This window comes from Phocoena sinus, chromosome 2 (genome assembly GCF_008692025.1).
Source record: "Phocoena sinus isolate mPhoSin1 chromosome 2, mPhoSin1.pri, whole genome shotgun sequence".
Taxonomy (NCBI): Eukaryota; Metazoa; Chordata; class Mammalia; order Artiodactyla; family Phocoenidae; genus Phocoena; species Phocoena sinus.
This window is the reverse complement of record NC_045764.1, coordinates 109,881,198-109,907,874: the sequence shown is the minus strand read 5'-3', so window position 1 is coordinate 109,907,874 and position 26,677 is coordinate 109,881,198. Positions and strand designations below refer to the sequence as shown.

At 34.5% G+C, this 26,677-nt stretch overlaps 1 protein-coding gene across 2 annotated transcripts in view; it reads right to left on the bottom strand.

The window, feature by feature from the left end:
* Positions 1-26,677, bottom strand: part of SCFD1 (sec1 family domain containing 1) — a 142,744-nt gene that overhangs the window by 59,580 nt on the left and 56,487 nt on the right. For both annotated transcript variants that reach the window (XR_004348513.1, XM_032623103.1), the window contains exons 11-14: positions 18,073-18,212; positions 15,241-15,331; positions 14,215-14,288; positions 13,445-13,526 (exon numbers count right to left, since the gene is read on the bottom strand). Coding sequence is in view for 1 of the 2 variants with exons in the window: in XM_032623103.1 (XP_032478994.1) it covers positions 13,445-13,526; positions 14,215-14,288; positions 15,241-15,331; positions 18,073-18,212 (387 nt within the window). In the remaining variant the exon portion in view is untranslated. The remainder of the gene's footprint in view (positions 1-13,444; positions 13,527-14,214; positions 14,289-15,240; positions 15,332-18,072; positions 18,213-26,677) is intronic.

Here is a 26,677-nt window from a genome sequence, read left to right as displayed (position 1 = left end):
AACACTGACTTTCTAGCATTCCAGGCCCAAATCAGAAGGTGTAACCTCAACTTCTCTGCTATCTAAATCCAGCCAATTTAAAAAAGTGATATTATTATACTATTTAAAGAATGCAAAATATTTCCACTTTAGATACTAAAAATTCTATTCTTAGTGTAAGAAAAAAAAACACTAGAATGGTATAAACTTAGACTTTATTACATTGGTCACTCATAAAACTGCCCTCAATGAATTATATTTTAATATTATGCCCTTAACATTCATTAAGTTGCCATGTAAAATCCATGACAGTAACTGATATTAAAATATTGCGTTGTTACATCACTAAATTTACTCTAGATAATGGCCAATATGAACAATGTCTTTTGTAACATAATACGAAGGAACACTTTGCTTAGAATAAAAAACAAATTCTTTCTGAGAAAATTTTCAAGAATTTAATCGTATCTCTTTACTGTGGTTGCCAGAAAATTCAAAGCCAAATTTGAGAATTACAACTATAACTATATAGAAACTATTGTGAGTTTCTATTTCATGATTTTTGCTGTATGTGCTATTCGTGGAAGCTGACTTAAATCTGTTTTAGAATAAGAAAACAAGTTTATTTAATCTATAAATTTATCTTATATATTGACTCCTACTAAAAATATTTAAATTCTAACAAAAATGATCTATGTAATAAGAAATTTTAAATGTATATGAAATGATCTTTATAGATGACAAATATTAAAATACTAATATTAGCAACCTTATTATAATGAAATACAAAAAAGTGCTTTATCTATAATATTTCTGGAGAAAACAGAGGTTTATATGGCACCTGTAAACTATTATGTCTTATTTTATCATAACTCTCAGAAGCATTTAGTTTTATCTCACTAATGTGTTGAACTCTCAAAAGATATACCCAGGAAAAGAGCAGCAAATTAAATCCAAGTAAACAGAAGAAAAGAAATGATAAAAATCAGAGCAGAAATCAATGAAATTAAAAACAAGAAATCACTAGAGAAAAATCACTGGAACCAAAAGCTGGTTCTTTGAAATGATCAATCAAATTGGTAAAACTTCTAGCCAGGTTAACTAAGAATAAAGAAGAGAAGACATAAATAGTATCAGAAATGAAAGAGGGGCCATCATTACTGATCCCATGACATTAAAAGGATAATAAAAATATTTTAAACAACTCTGTGCCCATAAATTTGATAACCTAGATGAAATGAACCAATTCCTTGAAAGACACAATCTATCAAAACTCACTTATGGAATGAATAGGTCTATATTATTAAAGAAATTGATCAATAATGAATAGCTTTCCAAAATAAAAAGCATCAGGTCTAGGTGAGTTACTAGTGAATTCTACCAAATATTTAAGAAAGAAATCATTCCAAATCTCTACAATCTCTTTCAGAAAATAGAATGCAAACGAATTAGATGTTTTCTTGCTAAGATCAGGAACAAGGTAAAGATGTTCCCTCTCACACTCCTACTCAACCTTGTACTAGAAGTCCTAGCTAATGCAATAAACAAGAAAAGGAAATAAAAAGCATACAGATTGGGAAGGAAGAATAAAGCTGTCTTTGTTTGCAGATGACACTACTGTCTATGTAGAAAATCCCAAAGAAACACCAAAAAATCTCCTGGAACTAATAAGTGATTATAGCAAGATTGTAGGACACAAGGTTAATATACAAAAGTCAACCGGTTTCCAATATACTAGCAATGGACAATTGAACTTTGAAATTAAAGGAAATACCATTTTCATTAGTACTCAAAAAATAAATGAAGAGATAGTTCTTATTTATGAATAGGAAGACTCATTATTGTCAAGATGTCAGTTCTTCCCACTTGATCTATAGATTCAACACAATTCCAGTCAAAATCTCAGCAGGTTATTTGGTGGATATTGACAAACTCATTCTAAGGTTTATAAGGAGACAGGAAAGACCCAGAATAGTCAACACATTATTGAAGGAGGAAAAAAAAAAGGATGGAAGACTGACAACACCTGATTTTAATACTTAACTTAAAAGCTGCAATAATTAAGACAGTGTGGTGTTTGTGAAAAAAACCCAGACAAATATATCAATGATAGTACAGAAACAGACTCACACAAATACAGTTGACTAATCTTTGACAGAAGTGCAAATGCAATTCAATGGAGGAGGAAAGTCTTTTCAACAAATGGTGAAGGAACAACTGGACATCCACATGCAAAAAGAATATGACATACCCAACACCTTTCAGAAAAATTGACTCAAAATAGATCACAGACCTAAATGTAAATGCAAAACTAAAACTCCTACAAGATACCAGGAGAAAATTTAGATGACCTGGGTATAGTGATGACTTTTTAGATAGAACACCAAAGGCATGGTCCATGAAAGAAATAATTAAAAAGATGGACTTGATTAAAATTAGAGGCCTCTGTTCTGTGAAAGATATTACCAAGAGAATGAGAAGACAAGCCATAGATTGGGATAAGATAATTGCAAAGACACATCCATTAAGGGATTCTAATCGTCCCCCCAACAAATACAAAGAACTCTTAAAATTCAGCACTAAGAAAACAAAATACAATTTAAAAATGGGCCGAAGACCTGAACAGACGTTTCACGAAAGAAGATAGGCAGATGGCAAGTAAGTGTATGAAAAGATGCTTCACACTGTATGACATCAGAAAAATGCAAATTAAAATAAGACACACTTGGGACTTCCCTGGCAGTCCAGTGGTTAAGACCCCACCCTTCCAATGCAGGGGGCGTGGGTTCGATCCCTGGTCGGGGAACTAAGATCCCGCATGCTGCTGTGGAGCGGCCAAAAATAAAATAAATAAATAAATAATAAAAGTATGTACATGTAATAACCTATAAGGGAAAAGAATCTGAAAAATAGTGTGTATATAACTGAATCACTGTGCTGTACACATGAAACTAAAACGACATTGTATATAAATCAACTATACTTCAATAAAAATAAAGTATGTACAAAAAACAGGACATCATATATAAAAAAAAAGACACACTACGTACCTATCAGAATGACTAAAATCCAACACTGGCAACACCAGATGCTGGTGAAGATATGAAGCAACAGGAACTCTCATTCACTGCTGATGGGAATGCAAAATGGTACAGCCACCTTGGAAGACAGTTTGGCAGCTGGCAGTTTTTTACAATTCTAAACATACTCTGGCCATATGATCCAGCAATCATGCTCTTAGATATTTACTGGAAGGAGCTGAAAACTTATGTCCACCCCAAAACCATCACATGGATGTTTATAGCAGCTGTATTCAAAAATGCCAAGAGTTGGGAGCAACCAAGATGTCCTTCAATAACTGAATGAATAAATAAACTATGGTACATCCAGACAATGGAATATTAATTAGCAATAAAAAGAAATGAGCTATTAAGTCATGAAAAGGGACAGAAGGGTCTTAAATGCATTTTACTAAATAAAAGAAACTACTCTGAAAAAGTTACATACTGTATGATTCCAACTATCTGATATTCTGGAAAACAATACTGTGGAGACAGTAAAAAATCAGTGGTCAGGGATTTAGGGGGAGGAAGAACGGATACATAGGTGGAGCACAGGGGATTTTAGAGCAGTTGAACAGTATGATATTGTAATGATGGATACATGTCATTATACATTTGTCAAAACCCACAGAATGTACAACACAAAGAGTGAACCCTAATGTAACTACAGACTTTAGTTGGTATTAATAATGTATTAATATTGGCTTATCAACTGTAACAAATGTACCACATTAATGCAAGAGATTAATAACAGGGGAAACTGGGGACAGGTGGGTAAGAAGATACATGGAAATCCTCTGTACTTTTCACTCATTTTCCTGCAAACATAAAACTGCTCTAAAAAAATAGTCTATTAATTAAAAAAAAACTAAAGCCAAAAAAGACATGCATCTAATGTAAAACAAAAGAAAGGGGCACATTTAATAAAGAGTGTTTGCAATACCTTGGGAAGATTTGTGTAGCTTTGAATAATAACACCTTTAACTTTTACTTCTCCATAGATATTATATAAAATAACTCAAACCAAAGGAAAACAAGAGAGATATGATTTTGCATGTGCTTCAAAAAAAAGATAGCTTTAGGAGTGTAGTCTTACATTGACAATGAATACACAAAGTATATAATACATACATATATTTGCATGTATTCATGTTCACTACTAGTCAAGAAGTAACCCTAGCATGGAATTTTTCTTGAGGTATTTATTGGTATTTCAACATAACTGACCTTTAAAACAAATCCATTATTTTAAAAAGTATACTTGTTTTATGAAACAATTTAAAAGTTCACTAAATTTTCATTTCCTATTTAAGCATTCATGGACATAAAAGACTAGGTCCACTGAGTATTTTTAAAATGAATGAATAAACACATTGAATGGTCAAATATTTTAGTAAGACAACTGGGGTTCCCTACTTCTAATTTTTGCTTGTTTACATTACTTTTGAACCCATGGTTACTCTAAAGGGATTATAAAAGAGCAAAACCACTCTCATTACACTTTTGGTGATTATGTTTTAAGGAACTACAGCAGGGTAGACAGAGTACAGGATTTAAAAGTCAAAAGCCAAAGTTCAAGTTCAGGCTCGGGCAGTTGGTCTCAAGTCATGTACTCAGTACCTCTGAGATTCGTTTTCCTCTGTAGAATGAGAGAACATATCTATTATGTTAAATTATCTGATTGTTAAATTATCTGATATAATTTAACAATCTATTATGTTAAATCTATTATGTTAAATTATCTGATATACAAGTGCACAAAAGAAGTTTGTACTCTTTAAAAGGAAAAAAATACATCATATGTTCATATTTTTCAGCCAACAATCATGACCTGAGGATGCTACGTTTGATAATAAAATATTTGTGAAGTGTATAGCACTCTATAAGGCACTGTAGTAAAAACACGTTCATTTACATAGTATCTTAAAATACACATTTTTTAAAGGTACTCTAGTACTCACATTAACAATCAGGGTGTAAATATTTTCACTCGATTAAAATAAGAACCATCTACAGAACTGTACATTGTAGGTGATCAATAAGTATAGAGAAAAGAAAGCAAAAATGGCAGTATCAGGAGTCAGGTAAAAGAATGCAAAATTCTTTAAGGCATTTCTTTAAATGAAACATTTCTTGACTTTACCTGATAAACTGAACCGGACTGAAACTGAATAACAATGATAAATGGTATGGTAAAGAGATAACAAGACAAAATACAAAAAGTTCCAGGTTTGAGTTCCAACTCTGCCATTAACTAGGGAACATTTAACCTTTTCTTTTCTTATTTCCTTCACTGACTAAATGAAAAATATTTCACAAAACATGTTCTGCAGAATGTTAGTTCTCAGAGCTGGTTATAAGAAATAATCCCTAGAGGTGTTCCAAAGTCAATGGAGTTTGAGAAATATTGGCTAAATAAGTTTTTAAAATGCATATATTGGGCTTCCCTGGTGGCGCAGTGGTTAAGAATCCACCTGCCAATGCAGGGGACATGGGCTTGATCCCTGGTCTGGGAAGATCCTACGCGCCGTGGAGCAACTAAGCCCGTGTGCCATAACTACTGAGCCTGTGCTCTAGAGCCCGTGAGCCACAACTACTGAAGTCCGCGCGTCTAGAACCCATGCTGCGCAACAAGAGAAGCCACCACAATAAGAAGCCCATGCTATGCAACGAAGAGTAGTCCCCGCTCGCTGCAACTAGAGAAAGCTCGCGTGCAGCAACGAAGACCCAATGCAGCCAAAAATAAATAAATTTTTAAAAATAAAATGTGTATATTATACTGCATTATGAATCTCCAAGAGGGGGGATACAGTAAATTTTATTTTTAACCTTATTTCACCAAGGAAGAAACCTCACTAATTTGTGGAATCTACTAAAAACTCTGTCCCACGGTTCCTTCTATCTTGAAAATCCTAGTTCCACAGGAGGTTCGAGAAGGACTTTGGAAAGTGGGTGCTACAGAACTGAAGAATTATAAGGGCTATGTTTGATTTTTTACTTTCTACTTTGATTTGTATATCCCTGGTGCTAGTCTGCTAGTCTATGTGTTGTCATTGTAAGTGACCTCAAATTCTGTAGAACAAGTCAAGGTATAAATAAATAAATAAAATGTGAGAAATCTATTTAAAAAAGTAAGGAATGCATCTGTCCTCTCTTTTTATTTTAAACATTTGACTGTTCATCTCAATTCTGCTTCTACCCTCTGCATTTAACCTACTGCATATTCCTATAAGGGAAAAGTCTGTAAAAAACTCCTGGGTTTACCCACTCACAAATTACGTAGCATATTCTGTTTCTTAATATTCTATGTCACTTAAAACACAATGCCAAAAATCCACATTACCAAAATTAGTCTTTGGCTTTCTCAATGACTTAATTAAAATCTGTTTTCTTATCTGTAAATGACCTGAAATAGATGAACACTAAGCCTTGTTTGAATTTTTCACTTTTATTGATGTATAATGACATACAATACACAGAATTTGTTAAGTTTTAACATATGTATATACCCATGAAACCATGAACACAATCCAAACACTGAACATATCATTCATCACCCAAGGAAATTTTCTCAATGTACTTCTTTCCTTTTGGCCCTTCAACACCCTTCTCTATGTCCTGCTTTCTGTCACTATAGATTAGCTTGCATTTTTATGAATTTTATATAAATGCAATTAGATTATGTACTTTTTTGGTGTGTGTGGCTTCTTTCACTCAGTGTAATTACTCTGAGATTCATCTATTCATCTTTCACTCAGTGCAATTACTATGAGATTCATCCAGCAATACATACTGTATGTATTAATAGTACCTTCCTTTTAATTGTAGAATATTCCATTGTATAGATATACCATAATTTGTTCATTCAATTCACCTGTTGCTAGACATTTGGATTGTTTCCAGTTTTGGGCTATGACAAAGAGCTGCTATAAATATTCATGTACAATGAACGTATATGCTTTCATGTATCTTCAGTAAACACCTAGGAGTAGAATGGCTGGAGTATATAATGGGTTTGTGTTTAACATTTTAAGGAACAGAGATACTGTTTTCCAAAGTGGGTGTACCATTTTATATTCCTACCAGCAATATATGAGAGTTCTAGTTCTTTTGCATCCTTGCCAAAGGTTGGCAGGATCAATATTTTAAATTTTAGACATTTTAATAGATGTATAGAGGTATCTCACTATTGTTTTAGTTGTATTTTTCTAATGATTGTTGACACTGAACTTATTTGTCACCCGTGTATCTTTTTTAGTCAAATCTTTGTTCAAATCTTATACCCTTTTAAAAATTGGGTTGTTCATTTTCCCTTTATTGAGTTTTTTTTTTTTTGCAGTACGCAGGCATCTCACTGTTGTGGCCTCTCCCGTTGTGGAGCACAGGCTCTGGATGCGCAGGCTCAGCGGCCATGGCTCACGGGCCCAGCCGCTCCGTGGCATGTGGGATCTTCCGGGACCGGGGCACGAACCCGTGTCCCCTGCATCAGCAGGCGGACTCTCAACCACTGTGCCACCAGGGAAGCCCCCTTTATTGAGTTTTGAGAAGTCTTTATTTCTATGAATTTAACGTTTATGAATCTATTAAACTGAGTCTTGCTAAATGACAATGCTTCATCTTCATGAAAACATGGCAGAAAAGTGAGAGCAAAAAGCTAGGAAAAGGTAATTTCACACTATGTTTTGAGGATGTGGAAGTACCCTCCAGAAATTCATAGTGAGTAAGAAACTGAAGGATATTTCACTCATTCAAGAGCTGTCTTCGGTCATACTTGGAGTAAAGAAAACTTTAAGTTCTTATAGTGACTAATCATAATTGGGATGAAAAGAGGTAGAAGATAGTGACAGTATGTCCACTGGGGACTTCCTGCTACAAGATATATTTTCCCCTGCCTTGAAGAAAAGACACCAAGGTCATATGAACATTCACTTGGTATGTGTACTGGACAAGAGATCATTTAAAAGAGATCAGTCAAAATCCAGCCTGAGAAATGTTCTGATTTATAGTACAGTAAAATTTCTTCCCTACTGTGATCAGGAGAGTAGTGATCAGTTCATCAAAGTCAGTTAATGTACAAAATAAAAAAGGACTTGTGTTGTATATAAACATTTTAAGCACTACCTTTTAACTTAAGGTCTAAAATGTATAATTGTCTGTCAATCTTGACGTAGATCCAAGACCTTTCCCTTGAGTACCGAGGTTCACTGAAATTTTTTTCTTTCTTGCATAATGCATACCTATAAGGGATCACCTACAACTTCTAGTTTGTTTCTTTGAAGTGAAATAAAAAAAATTATAAACATTTACAAAGCAAGTTTAGTGTTTTTCAAGATTTTCTAATGTCTTACAGTTTTTGTGTTTTTTTTTTTTACCTGCTACTAAATTAAGCAATAATTAAATCACCATCTTCATTGAGTCTAAGGCATGTAACTTAGTTTTATAGAAACAATCCTCTTTTCCTACTCATACCATTGACATAAACAGATTGGAATCAAATACAAATAACTCTTTGGTAAGCAAAAAATTCAACTTGCAAACATACTAGCTGTCAAATGTCAGCATGTCAATAATGTGGCCAGCAACCACTGTTTTACCAAGGGAATAGAGGGCATCAGCTAATTTGATGTGTTGACTAGTGAAGATCAGTTCAGTTTCTACTTTATTTTGAAAGCTTATTTTCCCCTAAGAAAGATAGTGAAGTTGAACCAAAGAAAAATTAGTCCCCTGAAGGAGGGGCTCCAGTTAAAAGCTAGCATCGCTAGCAAGGGCTAAACCTTGTTCAGAGTGTAGACCTAAGGCAGTACATGTTTGCTTGACCAGATGATGTCTTTAGATCTAATTCAGTACCTCTTAACTTTCTCCACAAGAAGAACAAAAATTAATATTCAGCACCAATGAAGGCTTGATCCACAACAGCTTATTAACAGCTAATTCTTTGCCGGCTGCCTCAGGAAGGAGCATTCAGATGTAAGAGCATTAGGGGAAAGAGATAAGGCCATTTCTCTCTCTCATCTACTATGACTTACAGCTAGCTAACTTTTCCTTTTCTTAGGTTTCTGACGCTAGAGAGTAATTAATTCAGTGTGATTATGCAGGTGAGACAACAATAATTAAAATAAATTAAAATTTGTCTATAAATTATTTAAGTAATCTCAGAATCCATTCTGTAACAACCAGCAAGTGGGGGAAAACCTTATTTGTATTAGAAATGAAAAAATTGCTAAAGAGGTTTCAAAAGATAAGGTTTACTTTAAACAAGTGAGGATTCAACAATTTAATCTATTAGACCAACGTTAACTACCCAAGCCACTAAAATCCTTAGAATATCAATACATTTACATGATAATATTTGCCAAACTTGTTGCAAACTGCTGTGCTCCTTCTATCTTTCCACTGAAACATTAACTACTGGATAACTGCCAGGACTTTTCTTCTGGTATTCTGCTTCAGAAAACCATCTAAAGAAATGTAAGAAGCAGCTATAATCTGAACACCCCAAAAGAATATGCAAAATTGCAATAAAGACAAATACCAAGAGAAGTGCTCTGAGATCTCTGCATTAAAAGTCATAATATTCTTGCTAATAATAACTAGTAACTACTCAGGTGAATAAATGTTTACAAAGAGGTGGTCAACAAATTCTAATGAAAAGAGTAAGAGATGATGGGGGAGTGGGATGAATTGGGAGATTGGGATTGACATATATACACTATTGATACTATGTATAAAATAGATAACTAATGAGAACATACTGTATAGCACAGGGAACTTTACTCAGTGCTTGGTAATGACCTAAATGGGAAGGAAAACCAAAAAAGAGGGGATATATGTATACATACGACTGATTCACTTTGCTGTACAGCAAGAAACTAACACAACATTGTTAAGCAACTATACTCCAATAAAAATTAAAAATAAAAAAAAGAGATAATGGAGAAAAATACTTCTTTAATTATTATTAACATTATATAGCCAGGGGCAGATGGTGTAACATAATAATGGCACAAATAAACATGCCACTTAAAAGTAAATATTTTAAAACTGGAAATTTAATAATTATGAAAAACTGTAAGAAAAAATTTTATAACTAGAAGTAATGAGAAAAAATGGAAACAATAGCATTTACGTGCTAGTTTTGACTAGGGAGAATAACTTAAGAAAGATGGTTAACATTAAAACAGGACTCTTCACAGAAGACATCCCAATTTTTCTATACTAATAAAATTTCCTTTTTATTATTAATTTATTTATTTAATTTTTGGCTGCATTGGGTCTTTTGTTGCTGCCCGCGGGTTTTTCTCCAGTTGCAGTGAGTGGGGGGCTACTCTTTGTTGTGGTGCGCAGGCTTCTCACTGGGTGGCTTCTCTTGTTGCAGAGCATGGGATCTAGGCGCGCGGGCTCAGTAGCTGTGGCTCACGGGCTCTAGAGAGCAGGGTCAGTAGTTGTGGCGCACGGGTTTAGTCGCTCCACGGCATGTGGGATCTTCCCGGACCAGGGCTCGAACCTGTGTCCCCTGCATTGGCAGGTGGATTCCTAACCACTGCGCCACCAGGGAAGCCCTAATAGAATTTCTTATATCAGAATAACTCAGAGTATGTGGCTTATTAAATACAACTATAATTTATATGTAAATAGTTAAAATAAATATGCTCCTTTATCTATGATTTAAAAACTTCTACTATTAATTGGGTTTCCTAGAATGATCCAATCAGGAATATTGTGTTCTATACATGACATTATTTTCCCTCTGCAAGTGAATGACCTTATATATAATGTCCTTTATAGTTTCTTTATATCAGATCCTACTAGGAATATGGTGTCTTCCTTGAGTTACAGCACAAAAATTATTCCAAAATATGCAGATTTTATATACAAGTATTTAACACCCTGAATGACAAATTAGTTTCTTAGCATAAGATGCTCTGCCAGACAATTAGCAGCCCTGGAAGAAATAAGTTCCTTTATAAAGAGAGCCAAGCAACCAGGTCTTAAGGCAGAATTTTTGGGTCAGGCATGGTGGCTTATTAAAGTATCTCAGACAGACGGCATCTATTAGGACAAAGTGATTCTCAAAAACTCATATACAATTATAAATAAGCATCATAAAGAACTTCGTGGGCAAATTTTGCCTTAAAAAACACCATTTTCCACCTAGTCACGTATACTAGCCATCTTCCAGTTCTCCACTTACTTCCAGAACTCACCCATCCCTCAAACAGCTCAGACCATTCTCTTGTTAAAACATAAATCAGATCATGGCATTAACCTCATCATACTATTTCCCTATCATCCCTATTTGTCTTGACCCCATAGTCTATCACTCTTTCTCTCCTCACTATAAGTACATTAGACTTCTTCTAGGTCCTCCAAAACAATTTGTTCCTGCCTTGAGGCCTTTGCAGCACATGTTAGTCACTCTGCCTGGAATACGTGGCCCTGAAATTTTCATTAACTGGCTCCTTCGTGTGATTCGGGTCTCAATTAAAACATCACCTTATCAAAGGTGATTTCCTTTGATGGTGATTTCACTTACTCTAGAACAGCCCTCTGAGCCAGTGTCTATCATATCACATCACCCTAATTTGGTGTTTTCATATCACCTAAATGCCTGACGTTATCCTGTTTTCTAATTTGCTTACTTTGCTTGTTGTCACTACTATATTAGCTCCAAGAGAACAAAGAACTTGTCTGTCCTGTTTATTACAGAATCTCTAGGGCCCAGCACAACACCTACAGAGCCACTTAACATAATTGAGTAAGTAAATTACTTTAACCAGAATTTTCTCAAACCATAAGCTCTAGTCTCTGACCTAGAGTATATTCATATAAATTTGTGGCAGGATACTGTTTGTAAAGTTTTATGAATAAGATGAAACTGTGCACTTTCCATTGGTATGATAATTAGTTACTTTGGGTTACACAATTCAGTCTGGAAGTAGAAGCTAAGCTTGGCACTTTCCTGGTTTTACAACTGTGAGAACTGAAGTCAGAAAGTAAAATATAAGTATTAATAAACATTTAATAATGAAAAAAATTAATGAAAAAACTATATGTCAAAAAAATCCAAGGAACAGTTTAAATCTCAAGGTACATACAGGACTATTAACAATTGTCATAAACAGCATGTAATCAAGAAACATTTGTTTAATGGATCATAAGATCTTGATTACATAATTATAGTTCAGTAGATGTAAAGCAGAACCTATATTTTGTTTTAATGCAATACATTTTTGTTTAACTTTTTATATTAGATTCACAGTCTTCATATTTAGCCTTGTAAGCAAAGCCTTTACTTTCCTAGTGAAGTAAATTTTCAATATAGCTCTTTGTTGCATTTTACTGGTTATATATATTATCTCCACAGGAGACAATGATCTCAGGTAAAAAAATTTGATCAGCATTTTCCCACTTTACAGAGATGCAACATATGGAAGTGAAAATAGCAGCAGCAGAAATCATCTATAGACTGCTCAATTATGTTTCTATTCCTGTAGGTACATGAAAATAGCAAGCATCACTATCAAGATGTGGGGGAAAAAAAATCGGGTTGTCAGCTTAACAGAAATTATGCAGGTTTAAATTCTATGCTGTACAATGTCCATTATCTATCTATATTAGCTCCTTTCTAATGCTCTAAGGCTTTTTAAATCATTAAGAAAGAAAAATATTTAATCCCCTTTTCCATAAATCCAAGTTGTTATCAATACTTTGGACAGGAAGCAAGCATATTCAGCTTTTTTACATTGCTTTTTCAAATGTATCATCTCAAATGGAAAGTAGGGGTCAGTAATAGCCACATTCTAGTATATCATCAATCTGTCACTGGAATTCAGTTCCATGTCCAGAGAATAAATGACAGTAGAATACTGAAGAATGGATTAAGTCCAGTTGATACAGAGTTACCATGAATGAAGTAATGAGAAAAAAGAACTATGATAACAACATACAGAATATCCAGTACATTTGTTTCAAAATCACAGTATAGCAGGTAACAGTAAGAAGCAATAATGCTAACAGACTAATCTAAAACTAAAAAGTTCAGAACCAAGTTACATAATGAATAGATATTTTAGATAGTACTATAGTAAAAGGGATGTCTAAATCTGTATTACTGATGTTTAGATACAGGTCTACTATTAACAAAGTAATACAATAAAACGTAATAAAAATATCACAGATGCTAACTTCTCTTTACTGAACATGTAAACTTGGACAAATCACTGATCTTCCTGGATGGGTTTCCTCATTTGCAAAAATGAAGGTAATAATGCTGCCTTCAATAATTATATCTCTTAACATTACAGTGAGGGCTCAACAAGATAATGAATATGAAAGAATCTTACAAAGTCTAAAACCCTACAGAAATAGTAGCTATATTGTGGGGAAGGAAAAGCTAAATTTACCTTTATATGTTCTAAAACAGCAGTGGCAACATTTGTATGGAGATCAATAAGTCTTTTTTTTTCAAGGAGTTCTGGCAAAGAACTACAAGTATCAAAAAATTGAAAATTAACCATTAAATTCTCTAAGGAAATGACATAAATTTTAATAAAACACACACCTGGTTGCTTCCTCTGAGGATACTTGGAACAGTAAAACAGGGACAAAATTACATGTTAAACTATCAACTGAACTTAATCTCTAGGCTTGAACACATACAGTATTTACCACTTTAATACAGTTGAAATGCTTCTTATTTTAAAATAACCTGCCTCCCAAATATCATTATTCTACCATTTAACTTTCTGATTCCAAAATTTGGAGGTTTAGAATAAAATCAGATTAATGTGAAATTTCTAAAACACGAAACGCTCTCTCCTTGATGGCATTTAAAGTATGAAAAAGATACTGCTTAAACTTTAGCTAATAAAGTAATAGCAGCAATGATAAAATTAACAATAACTCACCTTACTTTATCAGCGATACTATCTCGGTGGCAAAATTACCCCCATTATACAATTCTAACTAGTAAAAGGAACAAATGATCTGCTATATGAAAAGGAGGGAACTTAAATCAGCTTGAACATATTAAAAACACAATTTAGTTCTTTAGTCTAAAGGTATATGCTATTACTATTATTTCCTATCATGAAAAATATTAATCAATTTTTTAACCTCCAAAATAAATTCTTATCAACAGAAAGATTTCAAAGAGGATAAACTGCCTACTTACCTAACGGCTGATGTTAACTTAGCAGTATTGTCAGACAGCATACTTATGGCTCCTTCATCTTCCCCTTCTAGTCCCTGGAAGGAAAAAAAGGTCCCAGTAACTACTCAGAAATCCCAAGCCCAAGCATGAAAATCAATATATTCCTAAGATCACTGATAAACAGTAAGATTCTGGTCACCCAGGATAATAATTCTTCCCTTCTAAGGAGCAAGCATCTGCATTTTTGACAGTTATAGAAAAGTTCTAGTCACCACCAATCTAATGAGTGGTTGGATGACTAAAAAAAGGACCAGCTGGCATTTTCAGATAAAGAAATAGGCCCAGAGACTTCCCTGGTGGCACAGTGGTTAAGAATCCACCTGCCTATGCAGGGGACACGGGTTCAAGCCCTGGTCCAGGAAGATCCCACATGCCGTGAAGCAACTAAGCCCATGCGCCACAACTACTGAGCCTGCGCTCTAGAGCCCGCGAGCCACAACTACTGAACCCACGTGCCATGACTACTGAAGCCCATGCGCCTAGAGCCCGTGTTCCATAACAAGAGAAGCCACCACAATGAGAAGCCCGTGCGCCACAACAGAGTAGTCCCTGCTCGCCGTAACTAGAGAAAGCCCATGCACAGCCAAAAATAAATAAATTTATTAAAAAAAAGAAAAAAGAAAAGAGACGTAGGCCCAGAGACTTGCCACAGGTCACACAGTAATAAACAGTACAGCTCAAATTTGAAGCTAGATCAAAAATATAGTAAAATGAGCAGCACTGGAACATGTATCTCTAAAATATACTCACATTATATATTTTTTCAAATCATAAATTCATATTATTTTTTTTAAAGAGTCCACTCTTCTCCTTAGAACTTAGATTTCTTTTTAAAAAAGATCTTTTATGTAAGTTGGGAATATATTTTTTTTGTTATTAAAGCAATGAATGGCCTTGAATTTTTGTAAGGAAAAAAAGTTAACTTCTTTCCCCCTCCAGATGTCCTTCTGCTTCCCTATATTTCCAAGAAAGTAAACAGAATCTTACCATAATGCTTTTAAGTCGTTTAACCTCATCTTCCTGTGCTCTGTAAGACTCTAGTTCTTGCTGAACTGATTCTGCAACTTCTGGGAATGGACTGAAACAGTATTGCACAAGAGGAACTATAAGTATAAGATTAGAAGATTGATTTTTGTGTGAATTTTGAAATATATACAATGAGGATTTATTGTTATTTCAAATGTATTCATTTAGATTTGAATGTATATTATATATAACACAGGCAGAAAACATTTAGGATAAATACTACTATATATCCTTGTGATATCTATTTACATTGTAAATACTATTTCTTTAAAATGCGTAATATATATATAAACAAATTTAAATTTTATTTCTATTCTTTTCATTAACTGTATCATTTTCTCTTCACCTATACACTATTAGAAAAAATAAAAAGATATTTAAGTGACTGAAAAACAAAGTAAGAGAAACCACAGTATATCAAACATCAATTAAATATTACCAGGCAAATTAACATATAGTGTCAAAGGGTCCATGTAACTACAAAGATGTACTAAAAAATATTACATGCTGTGAAAAAAACTGTAACTGTGAAAAAAATCTTTTAATTCTGTAAATTCAATATCTAGACCACCACTGGTAAAAATAGAACATGGGCCCAGTTTTTGTTTGTTTGTTTTGTTTTTATTAATTTTTACTGGAGTATAGTTGCTTTACAATGTTGTGTTGGTTTCTGCTGCATAACAAAGTGAATCAGCTATACGTATACATATATCCCCATATCCCTTCCCTCTCGCATCTCCCTCCCACCCTCCCTATCCTACCCCTCTAGGTGGTCACAAAGCACCGAGCTGATCTCCCTGTGCTATAACATGAGTATTTTTCATCTACAGCCTTAGGGGAGGCCAGCTTTTTCTCCTTTAAGAAAGAAATGGTCACGTCCCCCTTCCTCCACGCTGACACTTGATAACACTTCACTAATGATCAGCACAGAAATGACAAAGGCTCCTGAAAGGATTTTGAGAAACACAGTCCAGTTTTACATGACAACTGCAGGCCCTAACAGAGGTCCAGCAGAGTCTATGTTGTCAGAAAACAGCAGTGAGCAGGTAAAATGTGCTGGTTGAACTAAATGATCCTTAAAATTTCTAGTGTCTTTAGGTCTCAGGGCTAACAGACGATAATAACTGCTTGTATTTATTGAGTGCTGACTGTATGACAAACACTATGCTAAGAATCTGTCTCTATTGTCTCATTTAATTCTGACCACAGTCTTGGTGGGGTACATATACACTACTGACAGCTAAGACCAGGGACTTTAGAATCTGCCAGAACTGGTTTTTATGCCTGGTTTTACCAATGAAAGCTGGATGATTTGGGGCAAGTTACTTTACATTATGTCAATCTTCACAACAACCTGAAATAGGACGATAGGTAGAAGTATCATCCCACATTTCACTGATGAGGAAAATGAAGCTCAGAGAGATTTAAGTAGCTTGTTTAACTCTATGCTGTCTCCCAGCATCTGTGCCCACATTGCTATTGCAGCATGACATTCAGGGTGAGGGCTATTCCTACCTAACAAACAAAAAATTAAAGTTCTTACTATTCAACTGACCTCTTAAGTTGTTCCTAAACATATGGTCTAAAGAAAATATTCAAAATTTCCATATATGAATAAAGAAATTGTTTTCTTAAGCTTTTGTTTTTCTATTAGGGAATGTGAAATTTAAAATTAACTTTAATATATCCTGCATCCTCTATAAATAATGTAAATTCTTATACTTTACCATTCTAAAAGGAAATGTAGACTATATATAGGATTCCAAAGAGAAGAAAATAAGTTAAAATAAATTATAACAGTACCCAAAATTGCATTAGTCAGAGAGAGAAAGATAGTGACTTTTCATTGCAGAGAAACTACAATTCTTTGTTATAGCAATGTGATTTTCCAGTGTTTAAAAAAAAAGGTTATAAATAAAAAAAGATAAAGCATACAAAAAAACCAATTGTATTGAACCAAGTCTATATCCTACTTCTCTTTAAACATAAATGAGACCAAAAAGAACAGCCATATCAGGGAGATATACATATATATATATAGACAGATAGGTACAGTAACTGTTGAAATAGTCCAGATTATAATAAATAACATTGTATTTCCATAATTGTTGATGAGCAACATTCTTTTTCTCTCAGAGGAATGATTTTTTTGTTTTTTAGAATGATTCCTCTAGCCATAATGACCACTAGATAACTTTTATAGCAGTTACTAAGCTCATGAAGTACCTCAACTTTAAGGGGTCATAGCAACACATGGGATCTGCATATCTACCTATAATAAATCACATGGCAAATTGTTAAAATTTTTTCACCTATTATTTCTAATGTACTTTGAATAAATCTTGTTTTCAGGCTTAGGTATTTTCTCCACAGATATCTAAAATTGGGTTTGTATGAAGGCAAACATGGAACAAAAAAGGAAAATCACACCTTCATGTTTCCCTATCACAAAAACCAATTTTAATGAAAGGTAGAAATGGTGCTGCAGAGGGTCAATGCGGATAGAAATGAAATTCAGAAAGACTATCTGTAAAATCTATAAAATCATATGGTGTGAACTTATTGAAAAGGGAAGTGGCTCCCACAAAACAACTAACAAAAGCAACATAAGAACTAGGAAATTAAACAATAAAGACAGAGCTCCATAGACTATTTAATTACAGTTCTTATTCATGGTGTAGATGAACCACTGTGACCTATTTTGATTTTTTTTTTTATAAACCCATTAAGTCATATGACATCTGCATATCTTTTTAGGGGGTGAATCTTTTACTTATTGTTTTTCTTATTTACCTTCCTTTATGTTTCTGCCAAAATTTATCAACTGGAGTTAAATCATAAGACTTCTTGTTTTTTCTCTTTGGTCTAGCACCAGCTGGGGAATTCTCCACTCCTGAAGACTCTTCCAAATTAACTCTGTTCAAGTGGAAATCCTAGGAAAAAGTAATTCTGTTTTAAATAAGTTTTCTGAATTTAAGAACATTGCCTACAATAAGAAATATAACACAGATTCTTACTGCCTTTTCTACTATTTCCAAGGACAAAATACAGATCTGAAACTAAAAGACCTCCTTCCAATGTTTCGTTACATAAAGGTACCTTTAATTGTTTATGTATTTTAATTTAGTAGTAGATACATATGATTACAATTTCAAAAAGCCCATAAAACTATGTTTAGGTTCTTGTGTATCCTTCTACAAAAATATTTTTGTATATGTCAGCAAACATATCCTTTAAATTTTAAAGAATGGGATTACATTATACATACTCTGTACTTTACTCTTCTCATTTAATAATGTATCAATATTTTGAGCTCTTCCTGTATTTGAATATGCATATCTACCTCATTTTTATCATGTCTACATAGTAGACAAATATTTGGCTACATTTATTTGACCATGTCTCTTGATGCTTAATTGTTTCCAGTAACAAACATAACCTTAAATGTAATTTTTAAACTCTTAGAGAGTCTTAACAGTCTGACCTGTTACTTGATGGATTGCATTAAAAAAAAAATTACAACAGAAGCTACAATAATAATAGCACTCCCTTTCAAATAAATGCTAAGAGCCAGTCATACTAATAGCTGCTAAGCTTTTCTGCGTAGACATAATTTTACTCACGTGAGGCTTGATTTTTTTGCCCTTTCTCAAAAAACAAACATACAAAAAAACAAAAGTGAGCTATCTTTTCTATTCTTTCTCCCTCCTTCTTGCATTAGACTTGTGGGTTCCTTTATGTAATAGCAGTATTTTATGGTTCAACTCTACTCTGAAGAATAGTGAGCTAGAGATAAAATATGGATATCAATAAGCAAATGAATGACGAGCAAAAGAAATTATACGGAGAAATTATCTAGCATGACTGTGATACAATCATCTTCGTTCAAAGATATAAGTTCTTAGTGATTAAACTTCTAGGTCTTAGCAAATTAAATGTACTGAATATAATTTAATTTCCTCTTGACAGGAAAAGGTCATTAATACTGAGATTGGATCCTTAGACCATACCCTGTAACTTTCTCAAATAAATCCTTTACAATAGCTTACTTCCTTGTCATTTTCCCCCATGACATAAAAAAAAAGAGTGCAAAATATATAGATGTCTAACTGCCAGTAGAATAACAAGCCTCTTGACAAAGAAGAGTGTACTATATTGTATTTCAACCTGTTAGTATTATGTCTTTCCTATGGGCTCCTTATATTATCATAGGATAAACATAACATAATATAACCCTATTTAATCCCTTTTCCCATCCCATACCTTAACCTCACCTTGGCACAGCAAATCATCCATACAGGAAGAAAGTACAATAAACAGGTGTTAACAGCTACATCTGAGAAGAACCTTTGTTTTTAAAAGTTATCTAACAAAACAAAGATACTGAAGAAAAGAAACATTTTTAAATAGTTAAGCTTTATTAACTAGAATTTCTAGTGAAGTACTATTTCCGTGGTGATGACACACAGCTCATTCAAAACACAAGTAACTTGTTAGCAAAATTACTGCTCTAAAAATAGGACAGCATGTTAATACCTAAGTATTGATGGAATACTTAAAACACAAAATGATAAAGGAATCAAAGATGTTAAGAGTTTTCAGAAATAACATAATAGTGGCAAGAAACATTCCCCTTGTTTGCACTAATAGCCAGGCAAATAAGGAAAAGTAATTTCAGTTTTGAAAATTGGGAAATCAGAACATTCTGTGCTGTACTCAATCATGTTAAAGGAACTGAAGACATGGGTATAGAAGACAACAGAATTAGTTTTCACATGGTAAAGTCTAATCTATTTCCACTGATATTCACACTTTCCTGACTTAGAAAACTGGACAGCGGTGTGCCAAATCACCAGATATAAGTAAATCCCACTGGGAAAACATGGGTAAGTCTTCAGCAGTCTTGTTTGCCTTCCATGAGTTAAAGCAGACCAGGGGAGGCAGATAGAGCTAATATTAACAAAGTTACATTTGGGTAATATAGGTTAACACCTATTTATGCAGAGCTAAGATTTATATTCACATGAGAAAAAAAGCCAAGCAAAGTAAAAGTAACTTTTATTTTGGCAAGGAATTGCGCCAAATCTAATTAAGTCTCTAGATCTATCAGTTTACAGGAAATACTGGAAAAAGAGAAATAATGTCAAATTGTACCCCACAAAGATACAATCAACCAAATGCAGAAATGTCATATATCTTTAAGAAAACGAGTTCTTCTAAAATGTTTTTCTAATAACCTTTTAAAGGTATATATTAACTTGGAAATGACCTCCTTTTCTCTTCTTGAGTGGCAAGAACAAAATAAACTTTACTAAAGTCCTTATGTAATTAGTACAAATTCTGATTTAATATTTTAAATAATGAGAGTCAGTAGCAGAGGGCCAAAGGCACAAACAAGGTCACCTAAGATTCAAAAAAACAAAGGCCAACTAAAGGACAAGACACAGCAATGAAATAATGTCCACCCTTTGCCTAAAACTACTCATTGCAGTTGAACAATCAAATCTACAGCCCCTGCAACCAAGACATGACAAAAAGGAATCATGACTTTCTAATTACTAATTTTGCTTCTTATATCCTGAGAAAAGGAAAGGGACACTGCAAAGTTTTTCATAAGAAGAGTGTATCTGCGATGTTAAAGGACAACAATCACCTTTCTGACACACAGAGAAGCTGTGTGAATTTTCACAGCAGTTTCCAGGGCCTGATATATAAATATTATCAATGTTCTGGATTTTCAGGCAAAGATATTTAATATAAAAAGCAAGCTCCAATTTCAAGTTAAACTTGAAACTCCCATCTACAACTTTTACTCCATCTTGTGGAGGTGGAGGGTATAACTATTAAGAATTTTGAAAGCTCGGAAGAAACCTCAAAAGCTGCAGTTTTAACAATCAACAAAAAATGGCTTGCTTACAGTTGGTTATGATATCTCAGTTGTAGTTTTTTCACATCTAGAAACTGTATTAAAATTAATGAACAGGATTAACTCAATATAAGCTGTATAGGTTGTTATAACCAATTTTCTAAGAGACTATTTTCACAAGACCTAAATATTTTAATAATAATGTTACTGAGAAAAGACGGCTTAAAGGGTAATACGGAATCTGAGAACCTCGCCTAAGAAAGAAAGTTAACTAGAGATGGGCATTGCTCTATTATTTATAACAAAAAATAAAAACACCAATAATCCAAATGTCCACAGGAATCCACTATTGTAACCTCCATGCAAGCAGGGATCATGTCTCCTTTGTTTACCTTGTATCCCAGTGACCAGCAGTGTCTGGTACAGAGGAGGCACTTAATAAATATTTGTTGAATTGAATTCCTTGGAAACACATGGTTTCCAACTTTTTATTCTGGGAAGTGAAGATGATTAGAACAAAGCCCCCCAAACCCCTACCATATACTTTTACTGTCTTGTATTTTTAAAATAATATTTTAACTTCAAATAGTAGAAAATAAAAATTAGTGTATCTCACAAGGATACAAGGTCAGTTGTAAAAACTCATTTCATATTACTTATTATTCTCATTTCACTCTGCAATAGTAAAAACCTCAAAATCAGTATTAGCCTTGTCTAGTTTTGGGGAATGTCTGCCATAACTTGTGTTTCCCAATTTCTCTCCTGACAATGGGGACTCAGCATATTCCTTTACATTGCAATTACCTGTACACACATCTTATCGCCTGCACTCAAAGCATCATGTACTTTAATTTCCTCTAGGAACCCTTCAAGTTTAGGAATTAGAAAGGATCCCAGTATCTCGATGCGCTATATGGCCTCCACACACCACTGGCAGGAGTGAAGAGGTGACCCCTGATCTGTATGCTCTTACTAAGACCCTTGCTCCCACCCAACAGGCAGGGACTCACCAACCAAATCTAATTTGAGACTATCAAAACTAACTCATCATGCCACCCCTTTTCAGATTCCATCTCTCTTTCTTACTGGATTCCTGAAACCATTCTGCCTACCCTCTGGAACTCGTACTCAGCAAAATCTCCTATTCTGAACATCTACTCTCAACTTCCACTGAACACTTTCTTGCTCTAGTTGAACACCAACTGGCTAACTCCTGTAGCCTTCTCAGACCACAACCTCTTTTTTTCTTTTTATTACACACATCTCAAACCACTGGACCCAGGATTGGGTTAGGTGTCTTCCTTGTTACTCCCAGACTCTTCACTTGTCCTCTTCCCTAAAACAACTCCAGCTTTGAAACTCCCATCATCAGCCTATAACCGTAATTCTTAATCAGAGACAATTTTACCCCTCTCTACCCCATGGGAATATTTGACAATGAAGACATTTTGGTTGTCCAGAACTAAGGGTTGCTACTGGTATCTAGAGAGTAGAGGTCAGGGATGCTGCTAAACATCCTACAATACACAGGACAGCCCCCTACAGCAAAGAATTATCAGGCCCAAAATGTCAATAATGCCAAGGTTGAGAAATCCTGGTCTGTAGTCATCCTGGTCACTAATGCCTCATACAGACCTGCAGCACACTCTTATCTCCACAACCAACTCTTCTCTTTCGATCATTCCCCAATAGGGAATACACAAACATGCTGTACTTTTTCTCGCTTAAAAATCTTTTTTTGATTTCACATCCCCTTCCAGCAGTCACCCCTTTTCTCAGCTCTCCTATACAGCAAAACTCTTTCAAGGTTTGTCTATATTCTCTCACCTATGCCACTTCTTCCAATCTATCTTATACCTACTTCAGTGTTTAACCCCTACACTACAGAAGCCAATTTTAATTTATATTTATAATATATTTATAATATATTTTTATAATTATAAAAAATATATTTTTTATATTTTTAATATATTTTATATTATAAAATATTTATAATATTTATCTTTATTAGAGTACAATTGCTTTACAATGGTGTGTCAGTTTCTGCTTTATAACAAAGTGAATCAATTATACATATACATATGCCCCCGTATCTCTTCCCTGTTGCATCTCCCTCTCTCCCACTCTCCCTATCCCACACCTCCAGGTGATCACAAAGCACGGAGCTGATCTCCCTGTGCTATGCGGCTGCTTCCCACTAGCTATCTATTTTACGTTTGGTAGTGTATATATGTCCATGCCACTGTCTTACTTTGTCCCAGCTTACCCTTCCCCCTCCCCATATCCTCAAGTCCATTCTCTAGTAGGTCTGCGTCTTTATTCCCATACTGCCCCTTGGTTCTTCTGACCATTTTCTTTCTTTTTTTTTTTAGATTCCATATATATGTGCTAGTATATGGTATTTGTTTTTCTTTTTCTGACTTACTTCACTCTGTATGACAGTCTCTAGGTCCATCCACCTCACAACAAATAACTCAGTTTCGTTCCTTTTTCTACTGAGTAATATTCCATTGTACATATGTGCCACATCTTCTTTACCCATTCATATGTTGATGGACACTTAGGTTGCTTCCATGTCCTAGCTATGGTAAATAGAGCTGCAACAAACATTTTGGTACATGACTCTTTTATTTATTTATTAACATCTTTATTAGAGTATAATTGCTTTACAATGGTGTGTCAGTTTCTGCTTTATAACAAAGTGGATCAGTTATACATATACATATGTTCCCAAATCTCTTCCCTCTTACATCTCCCTCCCACCCTCCCTATCCCACCCCTCTAGGTGGTCACAAGGCACCGAGCTGATCTCCCTGTGCTATGTGGCTGCTTCCCACTAGCTATCTATTTTACGTTTGGAAGTGAATATATGGCCACGCCACTCTCTCACTTTGTCACAGCTTACCCTTCCTCCTCCCCATATCCTCTAGTCTATTCTCTAGTAGGTCTGCATCTTTATTCCCGTCTTGCCCCTAGGTTCTTCTGACCCTTTTTTTTTTTTAGATTCCATATATATATGTGTTAGCATATGGTATTTGTTTTTGTCTTTCTGACTTACTCTGTATGACAGTCTCTAGGTCCATCCACCTCACTACAAATAACTCAGTTTCGTTCCTTTTTATGGCTGAGTAATATTCCATTATATATATATGCCACATCTTCTTTATCCATTCATCTGCTGATGGACACTTAGGCTGCTTCCATGTCCTGGCTATTGTAATAGAGCTGCAATGAACATTTTGGTACATGACTCTTTCTGAATTATGGCTTTCTCAGGGTATATGCCCAATAGTGGGATTGCTGGGTCCTATGGTAGTTCCATATTTAGTTTTTTAAGGAACCTCCAACTGTTCTCCATAGTGGCTGCATCAATTTACATTCCCTCAAACAGTGCAAGAGGGTTCCCTTTTCTCCACACCCTCTCCAGCATTTATTGTTTGTAGATTTTTTCATGATGGCCATTCTGACCGGTGTGAGATGATATCTCATTGTATTTTGATTTGCATTTCTCTAATGATTAATGATTTTGAGCATTCTTTTATGTGTTTGCTGGCAATCCGTATATCTTCTTTGGAGAAATGTCTATTTAGGTCTTCTACCCATTTTTGGATTGGGTTGTTTGTTTTTTTGATATTGAGCTGCATGAGTTGCTTGTATGTTTTGGAAATTAATCCTTTGTCAGTTGCTTCATTTGCAAATATTTTCTCCCATTCTGAGGGCTGTCTTTTCGGCTTGTTTATGGTTTCCTTTACTGTGCAAAAGCTTTAAAGTTTCATTAGGTCCCATTTGTTTACTTTTGTTTTTATTTCCATTTCTCTAGGAGGTGGGTCAAAAAGGATCTTGCTGTGATTTATGTCATAAAGTGTTCTGCCTATGTTTTCCTCTAAGAGTTTGATGGTGCCTGGTCTTACATTTAGGTTTTTAATCCATTTTGAGTTTATTTTTGTGTATGGTGTTAGGGAGGGTTCTAATTTCATTCTTTTACATGTAGCTGTCCAGCTTTCCCAGCACCACTTATTGAAGAGGCTGTCTTTTCTCCACTGTATATTCTTGCCTCCTTTATCAAAGATAAGGTGACCATATGTGTGTCGGTTTATCTCTGTGCTTTCTATCCTGTTCCATTGATCTATATTTCTGTTTTTGTGCCAGTACCATACTCTCTTGATTATTGTAGCTTTGTAGTATAATCTGAAGTCAGGGAGCCTGATTCCTCCAGCTCCATTTTTCGTTCTCAAGATTGCTTTGGCTATTCGGGGTCTTTTGTGTTTCCATACAAATTGTGAAATTTTTTGTTCAAGTTCTGTGAAAATTGCCAGTGGTAGTTTGACAGGGATTGCATTGAATCTGTAGATTGCTTTGGGGAGTAGAGTCATTTTCACAATGTTGATTCTTCCAACCCAAGAACATGGTATATCTCTCTATCTATTTGTATCATCTTTAATTTCTTTCATTAGTGTCTTATAATTTTCTGCATACAGGTCTTTTGTCACCTTAGGGGGGTTTATTCCTAGATATTTTATTCTTTTTGTTGCAATGGTAAATGGGAGTGTTTTCTTAATTTCACTTTCAGATTTTTCATCATTAGTGTGTAGGAATGCAAGAGATTTCTGTGTATTAATTTTGTATCCTGCTACTTTATCAGATTCATTGATTAGCTCTAGCAGTTTTCTGGTAGCATGTTTAGGATTCTCTATGTATAGTATCTTGTCATTTGCAAATAGTGACAGCTTTACTTCTTTTCCAATTTGGATTCCTTTTATTTCTTTTTCTTCTCTGATTGCTATGGCTAAAACTTCCAAAACTATGTTGAATAATAGTGGTGACAGTGGGCAACCTTGGCTTGTTCCTCATCTTAGTGGAATTGGTTTCAGTTTTTCACCATTGAGGACGATGTTTGCTGTGGGTTTGTCATATATGGCCTTTATTATGTTGAGGAAAGTTCCCTCTATGCCTACTTTCTGGAGGGTATTTATCATAAATGGGTGTTGAATTTTGTCGAAAGCATTCTCTGCATCTATTGAGATGATAATATGATTTTTCTCTTTCAGTTTGTTAATATGGTGTATCCCGTTGATTGATTTGCATATATCGAAGAATTCTTGCATTCCTGGGATAAACCCCACTTGATCATGGTGTATGATCCTTTTAATGTGCAGTTGGATTCTGTTTGCTAGTATTTTGTTGAGGATTTTTGCTTCTATGTTCATCAGTGATATTGGCCTGTAGTTTTCTTTCTTTGTGACATCTTTGTCTGGTTTTGGTATCAGAGTGATCAGAAGCCACTCTTACGAAATTCACTAATAACCGTGACACTGCCACATGCAATGGTGACTTCTTAGTCCTCAGCATTTGTACAAGTTAATTACTGCCTCCTGTTTGAAACATTTAATTCACTGGTTTCCAAAACAACACAGATGTAGTTCTCATACCTCACTGGCTGCTACTTCCTATATTATATTGTTCATTCCTACTCACTACCTCAATATCTAAATGGTGAAATTCCTCAGAGATCAGTTCTCAGACCTCTTCTCT